Genomic DNA, 15,874 nt, shown 5'->3' on the forward strand with positions numbered 1-15,874 from the left:
ACTAGAGGAAGTTCTAATTATACCAAAAATCTTTAAGAGCAGCCTTTCACAATTCTGGTTTTGTTTTAGTGAATTGAGCATTTAAAATTTAACATTTAAAGAACAGCTACAGGTATTCCTGACATTATCCCTGACAGATTTCCCTGAACCTAAACAAGCATAAATACACCAGGTTTACCCAAATACTTGGATATACAGTGGGGAAAACAAGGAAAAAAACCCCTAACTTCCAATCAAGCAATCCAGTGAGCCAGTGGAATTTGAACATCTAACCTGGTTAGATTTTATAAAACTAATAAATAATTTCAGTAATTATGGTGCAGTTACAACCTTTGAGTCTGTCTTCCTGCATCACTGAAATAACCAGCTGCTACTTGGAGAGAACCATACTCTTAGAATTTCTGTAACTTACAGGGAAGACTTAATTCTTACGTTCCCACCTGCTTCATCAGTGGTCAAAGTGAAAATTACTCTCTTGCAAGAAAGCATTCACTACGTAATAATATAGCTCAACCTTCTCTTCTGTCCTTAAGCTTGCTCCACTGTAATATACTGTAAAACAAAGTGAAGATTATTTGCATCCATCATGTTAGGCTTTATGGTAGTACATAAACACACACAAATCTCCCAACTACGAATACAAGTATTCTGTTTACTTACCATTGTCACCTACTCCATTTACATATTTTGGCCTCACATTTCATGTTTATCATACCATTCTCACACCTACCTTTACGTCTATAAAACATTTTAACACACTCTGAAAACTTAACGCAAAAGTTCTAAGATTAGTTTGACAATTAATTAGCACAACGGATTCTTAATTAGGAGGCCTGTATATTGCTGTAATTGAAGTAGATGAGTTATACAGCAACATAAAATGCACCTAATTCACGGTGCTTTTTCTACCATATGGTTTCTCTCTCGAGTTATCCCATTCTTTTTCATGACATTTAGATATGTTGGTACGTTTAATCTCGTTTATTTCTACTTCTAGAAGACAATTGTTACATTAGTATGAAGAGTTTGGAGACAGAAAGCTACAATTTCAAAAATTTCTACAGCATTAAAATTGTTACTACTGAATGAGTTCATAGATTTCTTCATTCAGGTCCTTTTATTAAAGTAAAATGCACCAATATCTCCCCTGCTTTTCCCAAGCTGCAAGCGCATAAGGTGAAGAATTTGCCCCCGAAACACCAGTGCTCACAGGAAACTGTCTCTGAGGTCATAAAAATGTATGTTTGTTTACTCATGTAGCAGCTTATGCCAGGTATCCATGTAACAGGTTCCCAAAATATCAAACTAGCTAAAAAATACTAGTTAACTAGAGAAAAATCAAATTCAGATCTGACTAAAAAAAAAGACAACTAAGCAATTGCATTAACCAAGTAACGACAAGTCTCAATTTGAGGCAGCGGTTCCCCATCTTTTGCTATTAATTTCCCAAATCCAGTTCATTGCGGGACTGCCAGCTATCACCTTCTGGTCCGCTTCTAGATTACTTCAGCATATTCATGGCAGATTTTTTCTTGTATCTGTTTGCTTTCTATCTTGCTCCAGTCTGATGACCATTCCCTGTTTCCTATCTCACCAGAATACCATATGACACTTGCAGCACTGCAATCTACTGGTGGTTCCATGTGCCAGAAAACATTCTGACAGGCACAAAATGATGGTCTGGCAATACTTGTCTAGGTGACACCGTATATTAGTGCCTTAACAAAAAGCTGTTGGATGAAGAATAGGAGGTAGCAGCCACTGAAGAAACTTCCTTTCATACTTTTATAACAAAAACAAAGTTGAATCCAAAGCTTAGGAGCCACTGAGCAGCTATTGTTGTTCTCTGCTCATTTTACCTCCATCTCATCCTATTTCCCTCCGATCTTCGGTTTGTCCACCTTAATTCCAGGGGATCCAGCCTTTGGGAATGAAAAACCATGAAAACTGCAGGAATTGTCAAATTTACTGTAAGAACATCTGCAGGGTCATACCACCGGCATTTAAAAAAGCCAGGTTAAGACAACCAACCTTCATTCATCCTTTTCTGTATGAATGGTCTGTATGTCAAAATACCTGAAAACTGCACTGATACAGTAGAACTTACTTTAACTTGCATTACGAATAAACTGCACATGCTGTTTTACAGACAATATATATTTGTAAACTTGCTCATGCAAAATTAGTGTGCACAACAGGGGTATTTGTTTTCTAATCCCCACACCTTTAAAAAATGACATTTATGTCTGCTTTTTTTGAACTGTGCCCATATCCTCTCTTTAATATAATAAATCTTACACAGAATTCATCTGCCAGCCAAACCAATTTATGAAGCTGAAACAAAAAAGAATAAAAAGTTATACAAAAACATGGTGCACCTGGATGCTTGATTCCCACCTCCCCCCCTTTTTTGTTTACAAGTAGAAAGAGTGAATAAAAGAAAAAAAAAATCATGGTCACAAAATTTTGACATTTTAATCCTAAACATTACAGGGCAAATGGATGTTGGAACCTAAATTTCCATACACCATGCGTCAACTTTTTGATTCCCAAATGTGGCCAAATCCACTAAAACGAGAGTGGTTAACAAACTCTGGATTATGGAAATACATTTCTGGAATAAATGCTAGAAAAGCAACAATGGGAAAAGCCAACTGTCTCCATAAAGGTAAATAAAGTGGAACAATGTGTAGATTAGATACTTTTTCTGTTTCTTACTCATAACCTGTCAATTCAGTGCATCATATGGTTCAACATAATGGTCCCCATTTTGGACAAACATCTAAGTAGTGTCCATTGATTCCAAGTTAGTGGATGATGAATCTTTTTGGATACTTTCAAAGATGGCTGCCAGCTCAGGGTTAGAGCTTATCTGTGACTGAAATTCACTCATTAATGGACTCTTCTCTGCTTCTGGAATGGTTAGAAGCGCTGCTACTGCCCTCATAGCAGAACGTTTCAGTTCATCTTGCTTTTCAAACTCCTGTTTCACCGAGTTTGCCTTTACCTAGGGAAAAAACGAAAGTATGTTTGAAACTTTTGCTTAACCCTCCCTCTACACCCACCTTAAAAAAAAAAAAAAAAGTATCTTACAAAGACTTATTTCCTTCCATACTACCATTTTGCACAGCTTACAAAATGGCCCAAGCTCTTAACAAACCCCTGACCAAACAAACAAACAAAAAAGCTCCAAACATCTACTTCTTAGCAGACTTCTAACCAGCAGTTTACAAATAGACCAAAACTTGAATACTGTGAGGTAAGCAGAAAAAGGTTGTAAGCTACCAAGTCAATTACCAAATCAAAACAATTATAGCAGCCAACCTCTAACTGGTAAGGTCAGTAAATGACATTAAACTGCTACTATCACAGTACTCCCAGCTTCCAGAGAATAGAACTTTTTAAAAAAGCTGACCTCCATTAGAATAACTGCTTAAACTTCTATTGTAATTCTCAAAGATGTTTCAGTGATAAAAACATTATCAATAAAAGCAGACAAATATCTTGATGTGAAATATAACAGACTACAGTAATGGAAAAGCAAGGTAAATGAGGCATTAGATGACCATAGAGCACGCAGGTGGATCAATATGAGAGCATGAATGGAAGGAGACTATGCCAAGACCCAAGAATCTTGTAATATAAGTGATGAAGGGAAAAAAAAACCCAACAAAAAACAAAAAAAATAGGACTATTTTACACTGCCTCCATCCTTCATCACCCAAATGTTTGTCTGAAACAACGTAATCATTAGAAGTCAGAAAAACTCAGTATTCCAGTTCCACTATGAAGTGAGACAAGTTGCCCAAGTGACAGCTAAATTTTTAAGAAACAAAAGAAATGGCATCAAAGAATCAGAGGATTTTTAAAAAGAAGCTAACAAGTCTACCCCTCCATTTGTAATAAATGTAATACATGTATAAAGGCCCACATATTTATATTATTCTGCCTGCTGCAGCTTATCAACTATAACTCAGGAAACGTTGCAGCAGTACAGAAGTATTCTTCATAGGCAAGTTCATTTATATTTCTATAAGACAACACAAAAAACTAAGTTTAAATTTAAATACCTTAGTTGTACACGTAGCACGCAAAGGTTCAACAAGCCTATCCAACCTCTGCAGCACTGCGCTTGGACAAAGGGTAGACAGTCTCACCAACATTAAAAAGGTTAGCATCTAGGTTGAGAAAGAAACAATTCAACAATTAGTTATGCTCAGCACATATATGGAAATGTATTTCCTACAATGCTGTGTAAGCTTTTTAACAGCAACACTTTAATGAAAATGGCAAATATACTGAAGTACTTAAGCATATGAAGCAATATTTTTACCATTTCAGTCTATTCACTATTTAAAATATTTTGATGAAGTCACTGCTTACACAGAGAAAAATGACAGCTAACCTTAATATCATAGTGATCCTTCAGGCCATCTTCAACATGGTTTAAGAATTCAAATATATCTAGTCTATCCAAACAGCTATCCAGAAGAGTATACATGCACTCAAAAGCGGCTTTCCTTATGTCCAACCCATCATCAACTGTATGCTTAAATGGTCCCATTTCCACCTGTCAGCAAATAAAGAACAAAGTTATGAAGTAATATATTTAGAAAAACAAAGAATCTACTTGCATATATTTAGCACTGTTTTCTTAGTTAACATACCTCTCTGATTAATTCCTTTCTGACTTTTGTTTCATTGTAAAGATGAGGAAGCACAGTATCTAAGAGGTCCCTTATTAATGATGGTTTATTGTGTGCAGCTGAGTTAAATGTCACTAGGGCTACTCTCCTGACATTGAGATCTGGGTCCTCCAGCGTTTTCAGAAAATCACCTGCAATCATGTACAGAAATAAATCAACCTATGAGGATCTTTTTCATTTGCTACTTTAAAAATAGCTTTGCTTAGTTTTAACCTTTCAAAAGGATGTATTTAGTGCAGGAGTTATTTTCATCTAACAGAGACAAATACCTGGTATTTTAGCATGATTACACAAATAAATCTATTAATTATAATCATATGAAAAGTATTAATATAATTGATATATAATGAAACAGAAGTAGAAAAACCACCATCAAAAAAATGGCCATTTAATTATATCTCAACTTTTTTCTAAAGGTATAGCATGTAAATTAATGAAAATTATATTTAACCTTTCCTTTTCTCCATTAAAAGTCTCTCAGAATATGCATTAGAAAACTAATTTCAATTCTGCAGTTGAAGAATTAGAGAACACCTCTTAAGGAAACTATCAACATATTGATTTTTAATCCCTGAATTGGCCTATGCTGAGAATTCCTGAATTAGCACAAAATAAGCCTACTCAGTATATATTAACGTAGCAACACCTCTCTCATCCCACCCCACCCTTGTGCATTTTCAAATTTGAATTTCTATAGTTCTATAACAGTGCCTTGTTAAAATAAATGCCTGCAGCAATATATCATATTTTTCCTCAATGTTTGTGAAGTTTTACTAGCAACTTCTATGAGGAGTGAAATTTTTAAAAGGAGAAGAACAATAAGGTTTAAACATCAAAGTGACTTCTATACACACAAAAGAAACTGGTAACAAAACTAAATATGGCTAAGATTTTTTAAATACTAGATGCCAATAGTTTTTTGACTGAATAATCAATAAATATTTCCAGAAACCAAAGGGGCAGGGCAGCTTCAGTGACAGGGACAGCAGGGGGAAAAACCCACAAGCATAATCAATTCTTAAATATATTATTAAAAAAAAAAAAATTAAGCTTAGTGATGAAAATAACACATAGGAACTGACTCCATTTCCCCATAAATAAAAACCTTGCTCTCCACAAAACTGCATGTTTTTAAAGATTAATCTTTTTCCCCCTCTTTGGTTTAGCAGTATACATCATTTTTTACAGATCTTTACACCTGTAATTAATCCACTATAAAACATTCACCATAGCATATTAAACAAATCCACAATACTTTGTCATACAAATGAGAAAAGATCAAAAAGCCACAGCATTGCAAAGCTCTTTATCATACTTATGTTACACTGAAAGCTCCAATTACCTTATCCCTGTAGAAATATACATGCTTCCAAATGCTTTCAGACCACAAGCATTATAGAATCCTAAGGACCTAAATTTACAATTCACCACCTGGTAATACTCAAAATTCACATGTGCATACATATTTTAAGTGACTGAAAGTCAAATATTTCCAAGACTTCTGGGTAAAGACAATTTCTTACTACATCAAACTGGTATAATTTGGCAAGAGCATAGGAAAGGAAATCAGCTTTTGGGTCCCACCTTCCTAAAAGCCCTAGATTTTCGTACTGCCCATCACAGCTTCAATACATGTAATTTTAAATCATACAACTTTTACTGCTCAGAATTCAAACAAACTAGGATTAACAGAAATAACTGGCTATTATGGAAACATTTTATAACTGTTCCAACAGTTATCATTAGCAGCTAATTCTAGTACCTGTAAAATATTTTCTTCTGAAAATACAAAGAACAAATTTTAAATGCAATTCTATTACCAGAAAACATAGAAGCTGTCAGTAAAAGTAAACAACTTACCTATGCAGTTCTTCAAGAGTGGGTCTATGGGTTGTGGATGATCAGAAATAGTGAACTTAACAGCAGTAACCACTGAACTTCGAGCATACGAGGACCCTAATATGAAACAAAAGTGGAACTATGTAGCATTAAAACAGTACAACTACAGAATCTAAATCATACTCAGTGCCATTCTTTTTAAACTTCTAATACTCTTAAGAACACTAAACAAGAAACGTTATTTATTACTAGCAATGCAGTATGTAACTAAGTAAATCTATGGAGAAAACATTTTAAATGGGGAAAAATATTATAACATTTGTAATAAGCATTTAATCTTATCTGCTACAGAAAATTCAAGTAATAAGCCTGTTAGAACGGATTTTTTTTTTATGATCACACATAGGCCTACAAATAACTCTCCTCTTTAAAGCAGAAGCACATGAAGAAAACATGTGAATACAGTTCATAATATGAAACTGATCCATGAATTATGCATAATGATCCTTCCTAATCCTTAAAAATTTCAGAATTCTTATCTGAAAATTAAGAATATTGTAATTTACATCAAAAGGTCAACACGTTGCAATTGGTTTGTCAATTTGTCCCTTTGTCATCCATGCTCCTTCCCCTTTAAGTTTGTAGCTCTTTGTTAAACATCACAACAGTAATTGAAATATCACATTCTGAAAGCAGAACATAAAAGTAATTTGTGTTATGTATGACTAACAACTTCTAGTAAAAATGGAACTAAGCTTCACGGGGGGGGGGGGGGGGGGGGCAAAGCTTCCAAGAATATCACAAAATTTAAGCAAATAATTTGCTAAACTAGATCAATCTATTAATAGATAGCATAAGGCCATTTGCTGCAATACGTACATGAGTTACTACTACTCACCTGATGCCAAGTATCCCTTGAGTCGTGGAAGCAGAGTCTCTGGGTCTATTAACGTAAGCTTGCCCAAGCATTCAGCAACAACGTTCCTTGTACCCTCTTCTGCACATTCGCAGTGTTTCAGGAGTAAGGCCCAGATGTTCTCAACATATGGTTTGAGACCAATCACTGATGCAGAGCTAATTATTTCTTTCAAGGAATGAAGAAGAAGGTATTGCCTCTTAGGTTGACTGGTTATTTCTTGTAAGACAAATGGCAGATACTCAGGAAGATTGCCAACACTAATACTGCCTAATGCGTAAGATGCCGCTGATTTGACTTCCTCACTAGGAGAAGAGAATGCTTCTAATATTACAGACTTCAGCTCAATTTGTCCACTTAAGTCAATGTGATGCCCAACTTCCCCAAGAGAAAGCAAAGCCAAAAGCCGAATGGAATCTGTGGACCTTGAGTTCTTGACATCTTGAATGAACTGACCTACAACAGCCGGTCCTTCCTTAGGGCAGGCTCGAGTAAGGGCAGCAACACATTTGGCAATGGAATAGTAAGACTGCTTGTGAGTAAGTGCTGTGCTCTGCGAGTAGACTGGACCCGTTAACATGCGCAGTAAATCCATATAGCCTAAGTTATTTGTACCAGTCACAACCAAAGCTTGGAAAAATTCTAGCATGGCACTAAGTGCTCCACCCTGAAGCAGAGGTGATCTCACCAGCCCAATAAGTTCATTGAGAATGGACCCACTAATCTTTGACAGGGAAGAAGGATATACTTTAGCCAGTGTCGTCAGAAAACTGATGGCCATCTGTGATACATGCATATCACTTTCACTAATCAGAGGTGGAAGCTCATCCAGGACAGCATCAATCATGGCAGCTGTCAAGCTGTCACTGTAATTCTTAATTAAAATATCTAGAGCAGAAAGAGTGCCTAGTTTCAAAGCTCGCTGGTTCTTTCTCAAAAAAGAAGCAAGAATAGGAACTCCTTCCCCAAGGATTGGTCTCAAATCTATCTTCAGAGGAGAACCAGCAATCAATGTCATGGCCTTCACTGTAGTTAACCGAGTGATCTCATTCTTCAGTCTCTCTAGGAAGATCTGAAGTGTACTAGGCAGATCTGTGCCTAGGCTGTCACCAAGGCTACAAATGATTTGACCCATGCAAGATATTGCCCTTTCTTTCACCTCCTGATCAATGTCAGCAGCCTTTAATCTCTTGATTGTACAAGTAAACAAATCTTTGATGTAAGGAGTAGCATCAAAGGAAGAAGGCTGGTCTAAAGGACGAATGACCTTCACAAGTTGTTGGGTAACCAAAAGTGCCTCTGATGTTATCTTGTAAAATGGATCTCCAACACAAGCTACAACTGGAGGTACCAATGCTTGAACATGAGGATGAAAGACTTGGGGAGAATGATTGCAGAGGATCACATACAAACAGGACAAAGCATCTATCTTCAGATTAGAAGAACTTGATTTGTCATTCAGTGAAAAAATTATTCCTGGAAGAAAAAAGAAAAATGTATTTTTAGGTTAGGTATTTATATTCTGTTAGAACACCTCAAAATTTCTCAACTAAGGCAGGTATACTGAATTTATGTTTTCCTGCTCCCAGCCTTTCTTGAATGCTTCCAAGCCCCTTTCACCATTTTATTCAATCAATTAGTTTTCAAGCTTCCTCTACACAGAGGACATGGGCCATTTGATGGTTTGTGATGTATTTTCTTAATTATAAAGGGATTCTGAACCTTTAACTTTTCCAAACTTACTTTTCCTTGTTACTTCAAAATTCAACACTTTAGTCCCAAAAACTACAATATGGACAATATTTCGCTCTGTTGAGATGAGAAATAAGGCAGTTTGATCTTGCAATTAAGAAGCAAATTAACTCTTTTATATAGAAGAAAAAAAAAATCTCAATCTTAGAGCCAACCCTTGTTTTCAAGATTAATGCAAATACATCACTAAAATATTTATATGGATCCACACAGTAGCTGATAATTTTACCAATTTCTTTAAATAGAAGCAACACTTCAAAGCTTTTGCAAAAAGCACAGTCACGATTGTAAGACTTCAAAATTTCACATCCAATTTACTAATAGATCTTTAAATTAATAATATGTTTCTCATACCTGGTACAAGTACAGGAACATGTTGTGTTAGAGCTCCAGGTAATACATTTACTAGCTCAGTCAGCATGTTAAAGCAACACTGACGAGTCTTCACACTTTTCTCCTTCATCTGTTTGTGCAAGGCTTTAACTATGTTGGGGACCTGTAATCATCACACATCTGTTAGTTAATTCAATAGCTGACACTTCTTTCATCTTTGATCACTGGGGGGATATAAAAAAAGTTGTGCGTCCTACCCCTCTGACTTCTCTACGCAACAGAGAAGTTATATAAACACTGAGAAATGAAGATTCAAAACAATTGCTATCCCCCAAAAAACAGTAGTTTAACTTTAAAAGGTGAGCTGAAACAAAGCAAAACTAGATTTGCATTAATAAAACTGTAGAGAGCAACAATTGAGAAGTCACCCAAATAATTCACTTAGAAAAAGTTTTTCAGCACTATCCTTCTTATTCTGCAAAGAAAATATGTTATAGCAAATCAAGTTTTATCTTGATCACCAGAGCTGACATCTGCATTATGGAATGCACAAAATTATTTTGCTTTGGTAATGTGGCTAAACTACATAGGACATTCAACTTTTACAGGTGATGGTAAACAAATCAGATAAGCACATTTGTATGAGTTGGCAATTTCAGTTTCCAAGACTGCTGTTCTTTACTGGGCCAGTTTACCTGGCTTGCTCTCTATGTTAGTACTACAGTAATAAACTGTAATCTGTGTATGAAGAAAGTATGATATGGCACATTTCAAGAACTATCCTTATGAACAGGGCACAACTTCAGTGAGTATTCTCAAAGGTAACAAAATCTTGACAAATAACCTGACTCTGAAGCATTGTCAAAGGTGTCTCTCCTTGTTCCATTGCATCAGGATCACAAAGCCAACTTTGCACAGGTCGAGTTTGTTTTAAAAGAGAAAGATATGCATGAAAAACATCTGCTTTAACGTTCTCTTCACGTTCTTTGAATCTGGCTATTAAAGCAGGAGATACAGTTTTGTAGAATTCTGGAAGCATTTCATGTCGTGTGCTAACCACTGCATCCAGACATTTAGCAGCTGCGCGCCTCACTTTCCAGCTCATGTCATCATCATCACTATATTCATCATCGCTCCCTTGAAAAAATAAATTATGCATATGTTCAAGTCTAGACAATCAAAGCATCAAGTTTTATTTTAAACAATTAATAAGAACACACTTGGGTTCTTTGCATAAGGCATACCGAAGAAATACATTCAGAAGCATGTTAAAAACCATACATAAAAAGCCTTCTGAACTGCCTAAATCGTAAAGCTATTTTCTCTGATTATTTTTTTTTCACAATAGTCTTACATATGTATTAATCTAAACTCCAAACAGGACAAGGCGGTTCCCATCATGCTTACAGCCTGACTACTGATTTAAAGGCTATTCCTCTTTATTCGTGACATAAGCGACAATGCAACAACAATTACTAGCTGATCAAGATTCAACAAATTACTGTTTGTTTCTTTCTAGGAGTAAATCAAACCATATTCTGCCCCCCAAAATGACAATAAAAAAAAAATATAAGCAGCAATACAAATTGACTTTTTAAGCACTAAAGCAACAACTATGCAGCTCATTCATTCTTACAGTAATGAGAATGTTATGCTCTGGGTTCAGATTACTTGTGTGTCCAAGTTTTCATAAAGCTTACATAAACACCTTATCTCTCTCAGTCTAAAACATTTTTTATCCTATGAGTATTTTGCAATTTTCAATCTATTCTACTTTTATGCATTAGGTAACAAAATATTACAGTGGAAAGTAGCGAGAAGCCTTTCCCATGCAGAATACGTATTTTCAATTCATTAACTGATGTTCTTCTCACTTTAGTTATATTATCCTACATGCTTCTGCCTTTTTCCACTTTTCAAGTATTATTTTAAAATATCTGTCTTGTACTTTATGTTAACCCTTGGAATTACTTATCTCCAGCAATAACATCCTATGCTTTTATTCCAAGAAATCAGTTCATAAGGTATGTTTAAAAACAGTACGAAAATTGAATACAGAAATATACAAGTTATTCAAATGCTGGTACTTGGTAGCAATACCACCCATATCAATTTTCTCAGATGAGCGCAGGTCCACAAGCTCTTCCTCTCCCCCAAACCGAAAAGAGAATGTACCTTGATCATCATCATCACCACCATCAGCATCCATAGCATTTTCATCTTCATCTTCATCATCATAATTGTAATTAGGATCATAGGTAAGATATTTAAGACAAATGTTTATAATAGTAGATACATGAGGATAAACTTCTTTAGGACATCTGCATAATATAAAAATATGATCAATGTCAAATTACTTTGAAGAATTAAAATATTTCTAAAAGACTTTATGCCACATACTGTACTTCGGAGACATTAGCCAAACCAAGTATCATCAGTGCATCCATCTGAATTACAGAAATTCAGAAAGGAATGTCAGAAAGGGCAATGCTACTATGTGACTGGATCTGCTAGACTGGAAGGTTGCAGAGGACCAAGACATGCCTTTGGATATCAATTTTTTTGTCACCACCATTGGACAACAAGTATTACTAGAATACTTCCCCCCTCCTGTTTGCGTAAGTGGTAATGGCACAGTAGAAAGTTTCTAAACTACAGACATAACACAATGCTTAACAATTAAGTTACAAGATAGTTACAGGAACAGTTCCAGCTCAAAGCTTGCAAAAATATTTTGTCCCAAGGAGACTGTCTCTTGACAGCTTACAACCAAATGGCTCACTATTAGATCTTAAGAAGGCCTGAAATAGGTACTCAAGAATAACTTACCTCCTAACAAAGGATTCAAAAGCTTGAATGCAATACTCTCGTAGTTCATCATCATCTACATTACAAAACTTTACAACCAAAGGAATTATTTTCTCGAGATATTCACCTGGTAAGAGAAAAAAATTAGCAAAGTAATTACTCTCATCTGAAAACTTTTAAAGTTACAGATAATTTATATATTTTACTTACCTATTCTATGACCTGCTTGCCTACTGATAGCAGCAATACACTGTATATAGGTCCTAGTTGTTGACATGGAATCATTTTTAGACAGCTCTGTCAACAGATGTTCAATGAGGTCAACAAAAACCATATTGCCACAACTCATAACCAGGTGACCAAGAGCAATGATGGTTCTTTTCCTCACAGCAAGTCTGGGGCTAGTCAGCTGGGGGAGCAGACAGGTCAGAATTGAAGGATGGAAGTTAACAAGCAGTCCTCCTTGCCTTAAAACAGACAAAACACAAACTCAAACCAATTGAATCTAGATAACTTTGTTCATATACTGTACAACAATTCCTTTAAATATTACCAAAACATCACAAAGATTCTAATTAAGTCTTTAAATGTAAGCTTTTGGAACGTCTAAAAACAAAAAAGAAATCCATTTAAAATACACCCTCAAAGCAATAAACATTAAAATAAGCTTAAAACTACAGTTCTCAGAAGATTAAATAATAACCTATCTATCAATCAACTTGTCTTCAGTACATTCACTTTTTTTCTACATGAAGTTTCACCTATACTTAATACCTTACCATAGGATTTCACATAAAGTAATTTAAATTTAACATTTTGAAAATTAAAGTTCAAGCTTTAAGGAGTATTTATCAGCATTCACCAGCATTTTGGAAGAGGGATGTTTACCTGCTCAGCATATCAGCCATGATATCCAGCGCCTCCAGTTGAACAGACACATCTTCCTGCTTGGCTATAGCACTAGTGAGACGCCCTGTGATCTTTTTACAAACATTAGCCGCTAATGCAGAACCTGAAAGCACAACAAAACCTCAGCATTTTCATAATTAAATAAAATACACTTTTTAACACAAGAGATCGTATTTGTGACTACAGAAAGCAACCTGATCTCAACACAGAGAAGCTCTTCCAACCCAACAAAACAAGCTTGAACAGCCAGTTTGTTTGCTAACGTAATGTATGCTCTACATTAGAGCTGAAAGACTATCTATGTAGAAAAATACTGAGGAGGCGGCCCTCTTAATTGTCCCATAAGGTATATACAACAGAAAGGACACTGCTTTTGGCAGGGCAAGCAATGGAAAGTGAAGGCCAAGACAAGACTAGAGCAATAAATGAAAAGACCATAGGTAAAAATAAAAAAATAAACTAAAGAGGAAGCACAGAAGTAGATAGGACCACCTCTAAAGAACAGCTGTATAACAAAAAAAGCAAAATAACATGATTTTGCACAAGAAGCTACTTAAATAATATGTAGCTGAAATACTGCTAAAACATTTGGGGGGGGGGGGGGGGTGTATACCCAAAGTATTTTAAAATTAAAGTAAAAATGTCTTTATCACAACTCCACAGTTCCCCCTTCCCCCAACTGTCTAACATTGTTCGGAGTAACTATGAGAAGAGAAGAAACTAATGTCATGGTAACGGCTACCCAATGGCTAGTGCTCATCTTCATTTGCATGAAGTTTTTTTAATCACACTTTGGGAATTTCGATGTGAAATTAATACCATTCCAACCTATATTAAATCTGGTTTATATATATTTATGGTATTCTTAACTCTATGACTAAAACGAAACATAACAATTGGACAGTCAAAAGCATTACCATAGAGGTTAAGAAAAAAGACAACAATCTATGTTGGAGTTGAGAGCAAGAAATAACACCTAGGTTCCTTTTGTATTAGGAATACTAATTATATTGAAAGATTTTGCTACATTTTTGTTTGAGCTTTACCTCCACCCCAAAATCTCCTTTTGCTTTGTGTAGGCAAACAAAAGAATAAAAGCTTAAACTGATTTACTTAAAATTAGTTATTTATTTAAAGTTTATGCATCTCACTACTACTTGACAAACGCAAGACTTATATTTGGACTTTCAATAAAGGATGTTAAAGTCAGAGCTTTTTTCTTTTTTTTTTTTTAAAGAAACCTCAGACTCTAAAAACTGCATTTCCATAGCCTTTTTAATCACTTCTCTATTCTCATTCATATCTTACACTATGATATCTGCACAGCACTTGAATAAAAAGTAATGCCATTAACTGATGAGCTGTTCATTATTACTATCTCTTTTGGAGGAAAGACTACCTTCATTTAAAACTGCAGGTAAGTATTTCAGTAATTTAACAGGGGATTGTTAAAAACACAAGGTACTTCCCAAAACACTTACCAGAAACTGAGACAATAAATTGGATCATTAAAGAAAGATACCCAAGTTATAATCAATTTTAAAGTATACTATCAATCAAAAAGCAAGATGAAATTTAGCTATTACTACAGCCTAGAAATGTTCCACCAGGCAATTATTAAAATAGGAGCTTTTACACTCAATTTGTTATACTGAAGTTCATACACTCTAAGTTTGTTTTTCACATTAATGCAATTCTTTAGTAAAAAAAGTTTTCAAACTAGTAAAATCTGGAAATACAGTCAGAGAAGAAACTAAAATTTGTGCCATACGTTTTTCCTGACAGAAATTAGTTCCAATGTTAAATGAACTGAATCCTCTTCACTAAAGGACCCAGCTTTTGCATTCTTTTAATTAGTAATGAAACAATAAAACTAGATAGTCTTGAGTACAAAATGCCTTACCACTGGAAGCTGGGGGGAGTTCTCCAATCACAGTTTTAAGGCCAATGCTTGAAATGTCACGTAACTGTTCTTTATCTGAAAGCATGTTTGTACAGAGGGTATCTACGATGGTCTCCACTTGATACTCCTTCACTTTACTCACCAAAGGGCCAAGGCTGTACAAACAGAAGAAAAGTATTAAATCTGCAACCTTAAATAAAACCCCTCATTTTATTTCAGTATTTTGCATTCAAGTCACAAAATTAAGGTTGGTTTTGGTAGCAATATAAGGCAGAATTTTAAAATTTTAAACCCTTCAACTAGTTGGGTTGGTAACCTGTCTCCATAAATCTGGTTTAGTACATGTTTTTTATCTAGTGTTGGAAACGGGTTTTGCATGACTGGTCTGCTTCAGTCTCTAAACCAGAGTCCCTCTTACTTCTCACTAACATCAAGATTTACAACAAAAGTTACCTAGACAGAGCCGTCGGTTTATGTGCTTGACCATTAGTGCCTGCTTAGTTCCCAGACAAGTAAGCAACCTTAATTACTGCATCTTTATTCCACACAATGCTTGGGTTCCATCTGATACATACTCAGACTCATTCTATACCATAGAGTGCCTTTCTTAATAGAATGCAAACCGTAAAATAAAAAACAATGACATGGCATGCCCTCCTTCACACAGACTCCAAGCCCCACTGTACACACAGCACATCATAACATTTC

The 15,874-nt window shown here is 35.3% G+C and overlaps 1 protein-coding gene across 1 annotated transcript in view; it reads right to left on the reverse strand.

The window, feature by feature from the left end:
• Nucleotides 1-966: 966 nt before the first annotated feature.
• Nucleotides 967-15,874, reverse strand: part of CAND1 (cullin associated and neddylation dissociated 1) — a 31,210-nt gene continuing 16,302 nt past the window's right edge. The window contains exons 3-15 of the mRNA XM_069773515.1: nt 15,167-15,321; nt 13,243-13,366; nt 12,565-12,821; nt 12,376-12,481; nt 11,722-11,867; nt 10,391-10,683; nt 9,568-9,709; nt 7,444-8,937; nt 6,567-6,662; nt 4,668-4,837; nt 4,406-4,570; nt 4,071-4,178; nt 967-3,007 (exon numbers count right to left, since the gene is read on the reverse strand). Coding sequence (XP_069629616.1) covers nt 2,783-3,007; nt 4,071-4,178; nt 4,406-4,570; nt 4,668-4,837; nt 6,567-6,662; nt 7,444-8,937; nt 9,568-9,709; nt 10,391-10,683; nt 11,722-11,867; nt 12,376-12,481; nt 12,565-12,821; nt 13,243-13,366; nt 15,167-15,321 — 3,481 coding nt within the window. The 3' untranslated portion in view covers nt 967-2,782. The remainder of the gene's footprint in view (nt 3,008-4,070; nt 4,179-4,405; nt 4,571-4,667; nt 4,838-6,566; nt 6,663-7,443; nt 8,938-9,567; nt 9,710-10,390; nt 10,684-11,721; nt 11,868-12,375; nt 12,482-12,564; nt 12,822-13,242; nt 13,367-15,166; nt 15,322-15,874) is intronic.

The sequence above is a fragment of the Haliaeetus albicilla genome, chromosome 28 (assembly GCF_947461875.1).
Source record: "Haliaeetus albicilla chromosome 28, bHalAlb1.1, whole genome shotgun sequence".
In the NCBI taxonomy this organism is placed as follows: Eukaryota; Metazoa; Chordata; class Aves; order Accipitriformes; family Accipitridae; genus Haliaeetus; species Haliaeetus albicilla.